General features: G+C 43.1%; 1 protein-coding gene across 1 annotated transcript; it reads right to left on the bottom strand.

Annotated features, from left to right (window-relative positions):
* Window positions 1-1,658: 1,658 nt before the first annotated feature.
* Window positions 1,659-10,545, bottom strand: LOC134060540 (zinc finger protein 135-like). Its single transcript, XM_062517269.1, has 3 exons — window positions 10,528-10,545; window positions 3,152-3,818; window positions 1,659-1,945 (listed from the first exon to the last, which is right to left on the bottom strand). Exons 1-3 carry the CDS (start codon window positions 10,543-10,545, stop codon window positions 1,659-1,661), a joined length of 972 nt encoding a protein of 323 aa, XP_062373253.1.
* Window positions 10,546-11,351: the final 806 nt, after the last annotated feature.

The following is an 11,351-nucleotide window of genomic DNA, read 5'->3' as shown; positions in this document are numbered from 1 at the left end:
CAGACCCAAGACTTCACAACACATGAGTTTGTTTTTTAACATTTGACGTTTTTCTGCCGTTTTTCTGCTTCAATAGACCTCTGAAGTTCGCCTACAAAAAAGCCACCATCTTTGCCCAAATAAGGAGATCCGGTATCTTGAGATTTTTTCTATGGGAAAATAACATGGGGATTTTCAATTATCGCACCTGTTAAACTCTCGCGGGGATGATGAAATTGGAAATGCAGACGTTTTTCGCTACGCAGTTTTGTCCACTGCCGTCTAGTGGATATTGTGATCTTCGGTAGGTGAAGACGGCACACTTTGATCTTTGCTACCCCAGAGCTAACTTACAATGCAACTTGCCATAGGCAGTTAGCTTCAATTAACTCCTGGATCTCCTTATTTGTAGGCGAACTTCAGAGGTCTATGCCTGCTTGTCTACTGTGTGTGTATGTGTGTGTCTTTGTTTGTTTGTGTTTGTACATGTGTGTGTACATGCATGAATGTCAAGGTGTGTGTACCTGTGTGTATGTATGACGCTTCGCGGCGGTCATAATAAACATGGACACGGAGGTTCAGGGTGCTGGCAAGACTGTGCCAAACTTTTAATGGCTTCAGCATCATCTAAAGACAAAAGCATGAGATCAACCTTTCAAAAGAAAAACATACTCCACTACAAATCCATGCTCAACCAATAGCATAACACAATCAGCTAACATTATATCACTTTTGTATAGAAAACAATTTGTTTTAGTAGTCTAAAGTAACCTGCAAATGTCTTTTAATTTTGGATCTTGGAATGAAGACTATCACACACTAATAGGTTTATATTTGAACAGCTGGCTACCCAGTTCTAAGACCATTTACAGCTTCTGTCCAGTATAGATTTGTTGGTGTCTCTATATGAGCAATTTGAATGGAAGCCTTTCCATACTGGATAAAAATGTCTAAGAGTTTCCCACAAAATTGATCCTCTGCTGTGCCTTGAGATGAGACCTGTGCATAATGATGTTTTCTAAACAAAGTTCGGGAGGAGCCCTTAGGGATGATTGACACCAATTAACTCACCGCGCCTCCCGCTCCAAGAGTATTTAAGCCGGCCTTCTTTTCTATTATGCCACACACTGGAGAAAAGGTTCGCTAAAGTCATCCCTCCTCCTCCCCCTACTCCTCCATTTCACTGATAGCCCAGTTACTCATCCTCCTTCTTTACTCAGGGGGTGCAAGCGGCCATCGCTCTAAAGCGATCTCCGCTCCAGGCATTTCAGGACCACGGTCAGCTACCTAGCCAAACATGCTGTTAACGTTACACCCAAGCACAACAAATCATACTGATGGGCGAACTAGTGAAATGGTTTCATCATACAGTGAGAAATGTAAGATGTGTTTTTTTTTTTTTCAGAATGAATCATCTAGTCATCTTCAGATGAGATATTCCAATAATTGCTTTCGAATTCTGACATTGATATAATGTCCTGACATTTCACATCAGTTCTTTGTTTTAGAGGAAAATCGCATCCAATTGTCATTCAGTTTCTCAGACGTTTTTTAATGTCTATTCACATTGAGCCAGTTGTGTGAAAGTCCTAGTGTGGTATGTTTTTGTTTCAAGTATGAATCCTCTGTTGTCTCTTGAGATCTGAGTTGACCCCGAAACACTTCCCACATGTAGTACACTAATGTGACTTTTCTCCAGAATGGATCATCTGATGTGTCTTGAGGCTGGCGTTGTGACTAAAGGTCATTCCACACTGAGAACATGGATATGGCTTTTCTCCAGTATGGGTCCTCTGATGTCTCTTGAGAGTTTTTGGATCTCTAAAAGCCTTCCCACACAGCAAACACTGATGTGGCTTTTCTCCAGAATGGATCATCCAATGTGTCTTGAGGCTGGCGTTGTGACTAAAGGTCTTTCCACACTGAGAACATGGATATGGCTTTTCTCCAGTATGGGTCCTCTGATGTCTCTTGAGAGTTTCTGGATCTCTAAAAGTTCTTCCACACAGCAAACACTGATGTGGCTTTTCTCCAGTATGGATCATCTGATGTAGCTTGAGACGAGTACTTCGTTTAAAGGCCTTTCCACACAGCAAACACTGATGTGGCTTTTCTCCAGAATGGATCATCTGATGTAGCTTGAGGTGACCCTTTTGTGTAAAGGCCTTTCCACACTGAGTACACCGATGTGGCTTTTCTCCAGAATGGATCATCTGATGTGTCTTGAGGCTGGCGTTGTGACTAAAGGTCATTCCACACTGAGAACATGGATATGGCTTTTCTCCAGTATGGGTCCTCTGATGTGTCTTGAGAGTATCCTTTTGTGTAAAGGCCTTCCCACACAGCATACACTGATGTGGCTTTTCTCTAGTATGGATCCTCTGATGTCTCTTTTCTCCAGTATGGATCCTCTGATGTCTCTTAAGAGCATTTGCTTCTGTAAAAGCCCTTCCACACAGCAAACACTGATGTGGCTTTTCTCCAGTATGGATCATCTGATGTAGCTTGAGACGAGTACTTCGTTTAAAGGCCTTTCCACACAGCAAACACTGATGTGGCTTTTCTCCAGAATGGATCATCTGATGTAGCTTGAGGTCACCCTTTTGTGTAAAGGCCTTTCCACACTGAGAACACTGATGTGGCTTTTCTCCAGTATGGGTCCTCTGATGTCTCTTAAGAGTTGTTGTATCTGTAAAAGCCTTCCCACACAGCATACACTGATGTGGCTTTTCTCCAGTATGGATCCTCTGATGTCTCTTAAGAGCATTTGCTTCTGTAAAAGCCTTTCCACACAGCAAACACTGATGTGGCTTTTCTCCAGTATGGATCATCTGATGTAGCTTGAGACGAGTACTTCGTTTAAAGGCCTTTCCACACAGCAAACACTGATGTGGCTTTTCTCCAGAATGGATCATCTGATGTAGCTTGAGGTGACCCTTTTGTGTAAAGGCCTTTCCACACTGAGTACACCGATGTGGCTTTTCTCCAGAATGGATCATCTGATGTGTCTTGAGGCTGGCGTTGTGACTAAAGGTCATTCCACACTGAGAACATGGATATGGCTTTTCTCCAGTATGGGTCCTGTGATGTCTCTTGAGAGTTTTTGGATCTCTAAAAGCCCTTCCACACAGCAAACACTGATGTGGCTTTTCTCCAGTATGGATCCTCTGATGTATCTTAAGAGCATTTGCTTCTGTAAAAGCCTTTCCACACAGCAAACACTGATGTGGCTTTTCTCCAGTATGGATCATCTGATGTAGCTTGAGACGAGTACTTCGTTTAAAGGCCTTTCCACACTGCGAACACTGATGTGGCTTTTCTCCAGTATGGATCCTCTGATGTAGCTTGAGGTGACCCTTTTGTGTAAAGGCCTTTCCACACTGAGTACACCGATGTGGCTTTTCTCCAGAATGGATCATCTGATGTGTCTTGAGGCTGGCGTTGTGACTAAAGGTCATTCCACACTGAGAACATGGATATGGCTTTTCTCCAGTATGGGTCCTCTGATGTCTCTTGAGATTTTCTGGATCTCTAAAAGTTCTTCCACACAGCAAACACTGATGTGGCTTTTCTCCAGAATGGATCATCTGATGTATCTTAAGAGTGTTTGCTTCTGTAAAAGCCTTTCCACACAGCAAACACTGATGTGGCTTTTCTCCAGTATGGATCATCAGATGTCTCTTAAGAGTTGTTGTGTATGTAAAAGCCTTTCCACACAGCAAACACTGATGTGGCTTTTCTCCAGTATGGATCCTCTGATGTAGCTTCAGATGACCCTTTCGTGTAAAAGCCTTTCCACACAGCAAACACTGATGTGGCTTTTCTCCAGTATGGATCCTCTGATGATTTTTAAGAGTGTACTTATTAGTAAAGGCTTTTCCACACTGAAAACATCGATGTAGTTTGTCTCCAGAATCTGTTATCTGATGGTCGGTGAGGTCCTCCCTGGTTTCCAACTCCTGGTGTACTTTCTGGTATGAAGTCTCCTGGCTACATGAGTGCTTGTTACACACTTGATTTCCTTTTTCCTTTCTGTGTTCTGATTTAATAGCTTGATTCCTTTGAATGTCTCCTACAACATAATAACAAAATGAGTGTTTGCAATAATATATATATTCACATTGATATTTTTTTGTCATTATGACCGCCGCTAGCATAGCTAGCAAAGCGGTCATATAGTTGTTGTCAAAGTTTTTTTTTTTTTTTTCGTCAACGATTCCCGGGACACCGTAACATCGGGGCACATGAAACTTGGTGGGCATGTAGCCCCAGTAGAAAAAACTGTTCCAAACACTCAAACATCTCAATCTCTGCTAGTTTTTGTCCTAGAAACATGTACTGTAAGTGACACCATTAGAAACCTTTCCAAATATATATGTTTTAAAAGAGAATAGTTGCTCTGGGTGCAACAAACATACAAACATGCAGGAACACACACACACACACACACACACACACCAGCACATACACACATGTACAGAAACAATTACACAAACACATGCACAAACACACCCACATGCATGCACACATACACACACACACACACACATCTTTGAATGAATATATACTTTTTTAAATATATACTTTTTTTTTTGAGTACGCTTTCTGAGATGCAGGACTGTGTGAGACCACCGGAGCTGAGAAGTGAGTGTGTGTGTGTGATGTACTATAGCCTGTGTGTGTGAGTGTGTGTTTGTGTGTGTGTGTGGGCGGGGGGGGGGTGTGTGTATATGTGTGTATGTGCATGTTCTGTGTGTATTCTGTGTGTGTTCTCTTTCTCTCTCTGTGTGTCTGTGTGTGTTCTGTGTTATCTGTGTGTATTCTGTGTGTGTTCTCTCTTTCTCTCACTGTCTCTGGGTGTATCTGTGTGTGTGCCTGTGTGCCTGTGTGTGTGTGTGCGCATGTGTGCGTGTGTGTGAGTGAGTGTGTGTGTGTGTGTGTGAGTGTGTGCCTGCGTGTGTGTGTGTGTGTGATTTGATATTGGAGTGATAGTGACGGCAGAGAACACAGTGAACATATACACATATGGGACATTTCCACTACGGCCCCGGGCCGGCCCCAGGCTTTACCCCGGTCTTAAACACCGGTGCTTAGCCCCAGTGTTGTATTTCCACTACCGAGTTAAACACCGGGGTTTTATGTGAACTTGGAATGTTTACTATACAAACGTAATAGCCTATGTTAATTTCCCGGGAGAGGTGCATATCGCCGTCTGTCATAGCAGAAGTAACTTCCGACATTGGTGCTGAAACTAAAACGTAGCCTAGGCCTATGCCTAATATCAACGGTAGCCTAAATGGTTCTGCATAACATTGTCATAAAGGCTGACAATCCCATAACATTCTGTAAAAATACAAAAACAAAATACGTTAAAAACGTTGGTGAAATAACCTAGCCTACTGCTGAAAGATGGACGTGGAAAACTTTTTCATGTTGTTCGTGTTCATACACAAGTGTCTTTGTTTTCTCCGAGAAAATGAGGAGAAACGAACAAAACGTGCCAAGCGGTATCAAATAGTGTTGGCCTCTCGCAGGCAAAAGAGGAGGATGCATAGGGTCGCAACAAAACGCAGAGTGATGGCTCTACTCGACGAATGTGACGACTGCGATCTTGATTGTTTCAGCATCAACTCACAAATAGAAATTCGATAAAAAAGGCAAGACAATGAAATATAGCGCTTGTTATATAGGCTAGCCTACAGTAGGTGGCAGTATAAGCCTTAACAAAGCAGGTTATTCACTACAGTAGCTTAAAGTGTATGAGCTACATTGATATTATTATAGAGATGTATAGTTGTAGGTGTAGGCTATGTTATTTAACAAAAATGATCAGACTGATTGAAGAGCAGAAATTATCATTTTTTTTCTCCCTTTTTTACATTTCAACTTCAGATAATCACAGTGTATCGTCAGCGGTTGTCACCAGCTGTATGGGCCTATCCACAAAATGCCTATTGGTGGGAGAACATAGTGCCACTCTACACTGAAGCACAATGGATCGCCAATTTTAGGATGAGCGCTGAAACATTTCAATTCTTGTGCAATAGGCTTGGCCGGAGGTTGCAGCGTCAAAACACAAGTTTTCGGGAGTGTGTTCCTCTACCCAAACGAGTAGGAATAGCTCTGTGGAAGCTGGCCACAAACTCAGAATACCGAAGCATCGGACAATTGTTTGGTGTCAGCACAGCTAGTCTGCCGCTGCACACATGAATTTTGTATTGCTGTATGCGAGTTGTTAGGTAAAGATCTCCTAGCAACACCCACCCCTGCAAAACTGTATGACATCACTCAGTTTTTTGAACAGAGATGGGGCATGAGGCAGTGTGTGGGCGCAATTGATGGCTCACACATTCCCATTATTGCAAGTCAGTACCATCAAGACTACTTCAACAGAAAGGGGTGGCATTCTGTGGTCCTTCAAGCAGTTGTGGATGGGGGGGGATGTTTTGGGATGTGCATGTGGGAGCACCAGGTAGCCTCCATGATGAACGAGTGCTACGGCAGTCCAATGTTTGGAACCTGGCTGAAAACCACTACTTTAACACACACACACAACACATCTGTGGGAAAGAAATAGGCTATTACCTATTGGGGGATGGGGCCTATCCACTGCAGTCCTGGCTAATGAAACCGTTCAAGGATAATGGTCACCTTAATGGTAATCAACAAAGATTTAACAGAATTGTCAGCAGGGCATGCTGTGTTGTTGAGAATGCCTTTGGGAGACTGAAGGGAAGGTGGCGTTGTCTTCTAAAAAGAAATGATTGCCATCTGGACAAAATCAATCACATGGTCATGGCTTGTTGCATTCCTCATAATCTTTGTGAGCAACATGGAGAGCCATTCAGTGAGGAGTGGACCGATGCCATAGCAGACAACAGAGAAAATGGTAACCTGAACTGCCAAGGGGAGGGACAGGGTGGAAGGGCTGTCCGTGATTGCCTATTGCAATATTTTACCACACCATAACATCTTTGAGCTGTGTTTGTTTCTCAACACAAATTTTAATTAATTAAAGACAACACAAATAAAAACATCAATAAATACAGTTAAAATTGTAAATAATGCCCTCTTGAATCATTTGTGCAATTTGTCAACTAATTTGGCAAAAATGTCCAAAAAACTGGCATTGAATCTGGCCCTCTCCTCTCTGTCCTCCCTTTCTGCTGCCTCCCTTGCACGTCTCTCCTCCAACTCTGCTGCTCTCTCAGCTGCCCTCTCCGCTCTTTCAGCAACGTCACACTCCTTTAAAAACTCCAGCTGCCTCTCTCTCTGGAGGAGTTGGGCGTCAAGCAGCTTTTCATTAGCCTCTCGATTTTTCTCCTCCACCTCTCGCAGCACATCAGCAACTCCGTCCGACCCCCTTCGCCTTTTCTCTGAAAAAAAAGATTTTGAAATAATTTTATTAAAGGACAATTTCGGGATTATGCATGTACCAAAATACATTCAAAATCTGATGATATTCATCCTATCCTATGAAATGGAGAGAGGCTTTAATTGAAAACAGCTATAAGACCGTTCTGAACATCTTACTTGGCAAAGAGAAAGATGGGCCAGAGGTGGATGTGCTGGGGGCAGGAGTAGATGAAGGCCTAGATTGAGGTTCGATGGTCTCAAGTTCCAGGACTCCAGAAATGTCACTCTCTTGAAGTGAAGAGTTCTGAGAATCACAATCTGAACCTGCAATAGGACATATAACACTTTATGTCATGCTATGTAGTTCACTCTCCTATGGTGCAACCATGCATGCATCTCTGTGATGTCGAATAGGCTATTTTAAGTCTGTGCTGAGAAGACATAGCCTAATCAAACTATTTGGTAGATAGATGTAGGCTATATCTCTTAATAGGCTGGGCTACTGCAGTTCATATCCAAAATGTTACCCTGCAAAGTACAATCAGTCGCGTGTCATTCCCGTTGTCCACGCCGCTTTAAAAGTTGATTTATCTTCTGACATATCGTGACAGGAGAACCATGTCAACTTTGGATGCAGTTCTCTAGCGATAGTTTCTGTAATAGGCTACCTTCTATATACATATAGTTGGAAAGCTTAGTTTATGGCCGTTCATGTGAGCACAATTAAGCATAACTTAATTTCATTTTTCTATGAAGTCCATGCAGTTGAAATCGCTCCGGTTCTCTCATACTTATGACATTAACATCGACTAGGCTAGCCTACATAATAGCTTATGCAGAACAGACAAACAACCATATTAAGTGCCCTTCACAGCTTGGCCTATATATAAAAAAAGCTCTGCCTACCCTGAGTAGTACCAGACACCATCGCTTCAAGAAGCTCCACTGAGCTCAGAGTGACGCCCCCTTGTGTGGCAGGTCGGTCTCCTAGGACAATATCGATAGTGTCGAACCACTTAAAGTTTTTTCTGTTATTGCCACTTTTCTTGTTGTGGTCCTTCGCTTCCTTGTACTGGGATTTTAGCTTCTTTAGCTTCTCCCGACACTGTTTGACCGACCGCCTATAACCTAGCTCAGTCAGACGGCTGCTAATATCGTTATACACTGCTGCATTTGTATAAACCGAAGAGCCAAATGCACCCTGTATGTTTTCATCGGACCACACGGCTAACAAAGCTTGCACCTCTTCCTCACTCCAATGAAAACTAGCGTCCATTTTTATCTCCCTTTTTGTTTTCTCGAAATAAATAACTGAAATAACAATAGCTGGCTAGGCTAAATTCTTTTCTTTTAGCCTACTTACCTTATTATTACGTTTGATTCCATTTCCACTCCCGTTCGAAGTCCTCGGTCTGGCCTCGGCTGGCCCTGCCCAACTCCGGGGCCGGACTGAGGCCGTTTCAGCCCCGGCCCTGGGCCGGCCCCGATCATGGAAAGACGTCAAGCCCGAGGCTTTACCCCAAACACCGGAGTTTTATACTGCGTTCATGCAGCTCGGAACCTCGGAGGACCTGCCTTTAAAAAGTCCCGACCTCCGAAAAAATTGTGTTCATGAGATCAGTTCGGAAAATAAATACAGGAAACGCATAAATACGTTATTACAACTGCTTAGTATGGTTGAGCAAGAAGGAAATTGTCTTGGGCGAGTGTTTCTATCTGTGTTGTTCATTTAGTGACATATTACCCTGCCTATTCGTAATGACAGTGAAATTCACCTCTTGTGTTGTTGCAAGGGAGGCCGTCGTGGTTGGAGAATATGATAGTGACGTCAAGTCGGACACCTCGGGGCACAAAACTTCCGCACGAGTCTCCGAGCAAAAAAATCCAACCCGACCTAGCGTTCATGTCATTTTTCCGCTATCGGAGGTCAGAAATTTCCGAAGGTCCGAGGTGCATGAACGCAGTATTACCCCGTAGTGGAAAGGCGCCAATAGAGACAACACACTGTAGCCCGGACAACAATGGGTTAAGCCCTAGCTAGCCTAAAGCTGCATTCACATACGTCGCTACTCGCCCATCTCTGAGCGAGAACTGTCAATGTAAAGTGAATGTGTTCTAGCTGAATGTGGCCAGGACAGGCGATGCGAGGACTAGCGATGCGATGTGGGCGGGTACAAAGTTAAAATAATTTTAACTTCCAGCGATGCGAGTGAAGCGAGTGAAGCGAGTACCAAATCAGAATGTAGAATAGAGTTGATTGACAGTTAACGGAAGCGAGGAGCGATGTGCGAGTAGCGACGTATGTGAATGCCCCTTTAGCCAATGAAAGCAGCCTGCACTACGAGGTAGCTAGCAAAGATCATAGAGCGCTACGCGCAAGATGGATCAGTTACGTCAAACAATGAAGTACGCTCTGAGTTCGACAGGGCGCCATTTTAGTAAGCTCAGCGCAACTTCTCAGACAGAGTTCCAATCATATAAACCCACTAAACAGCTGTTTTTGCCGTTGCCAGCTGTTTTTTTTTTTATTTATTTTTTTTAGCCTAAGCCTACTCGGTAATGAGCTTCAAGATCTGGCCGTGTGAAAGGCATGATTTATTATTTTTCACCATTCCACTTATAAGGATATGCTATTTAGGCATTTATTTAATCCGATAATAGACTAGTTATTGCGCTGGTAAATAAATCACATCAACTCCCATTGGGAGATAGGCTACTGTTAAGCTAGCTAGCAGGCAAACTAACTTAGCAACGTTATTATAATCTTTTTTCTTTTTTTTCTACCCTTAATGAAAGTCCAGATTGTTTGCCGCTGCTCTTTTCCCCATGGACAGCTTCGCCCTTAAACAATTTCCCCCGTAAACAAGTTTCCTTCACCCAAGCTGTCAGCTGTTCCATAACGTTACTCTCACTAGATGGCGATTTCAGAGATTTGGATTCGGTGAGGCTAGTTCTTTCCAGTAATCTCCAAAGTCTCAGGAGAGTTGAACAACGTCAGGTAGGCTACAGGTCTTCTTTATTAACATGAAGCAGCTCATATCGTTAAACACGCCGCCTCCAGTGTGAAAGCTTGTTGTGCAGTGTGAAGTAACCTGTTAGCTTGGTGCCTGTAGCCATGGTCGTTTGCAAGAAGCCACAGAAGACCGATACGGTTGCATGTTTTTTACCTAATATCTTTCGTTGTCAACTGACCTGAGCGAATAGGTTCATTGTAGCACATATTCTGTCTTATTTCTCTCAACTGCAACATTGACAGACAATTGTAGCCTACTATAGCCACGAGCTAGTAGCCTAGGCTATTAAACTTGGTCTAACGGTATCCGTCTTTTTCATAATTGGCTGCTGTGCTGTGTCGTTCATAGTAAATGTGTCGCTCTCTATTATCTCTACTGAGCGCAAAGTGTCGTGGCCAGAGCCATAGAGAGAGGTGGTCGTGGCCACATAGGCTACAGTTGGGACATAAAATAGTTTGACAAAGTTAAGGCATGTTTAGTATGGCAGTTCTATCCATAGCCTGTAGTCTATCAGACTGTTTATTTAAGGATTTCCGATGTTGTGGTCGAAAGCGGCACCTCGTGGTTGTTACACTATAGGCCAGGCCTACATTTAATAGTTCACTTGGTGACAGGGTGAACATTTATAATGTATGTGTGCTTCTAATGGACAAATTAGTTATGGAGCTGTTAAATTTGTTATCATATGTTGCCAGCAATACCGCTATTGAACGTATGCTGAATGGGTGTTGCAGCCTAGCCTAATTTATACCCTCGGAAATATTATATATCGTATTTATGCAATATATTTAACGAGTCTAGACATGGTGTTGTCTGACCGGTTTCTCGTAATTGGAACAAATAGCTTTACAGAATAAATATTGTTAATATTTTAGGGTCAGCGCCATAGGATTCCCACTGTGGCCACCGTCTGTGACGACACCTGAGCTTACTAAAATGGCGCCCATGGAGCTAGAACAATGGTTAGAACGTACTTCAACATATTCAACGTATTATCAAAGA

Source organism: Sardina pilchardus, chromosome 16 (genome assembly GCF_963854185.1).
Source record: "Sardina pilchardus chromosome 16, fSarPil1.1, whole genome shotgun sequence".
NCBI classification, from domain to species: Eukaryota; Metazoa; Chordata; class Actinopteri; order Clupeiformes; family Clupeidae; genus Sardina; species Sardina pilchardus.
This window is presented reverse-complemented; position numbering and strand designations above follow the sequence as displayed.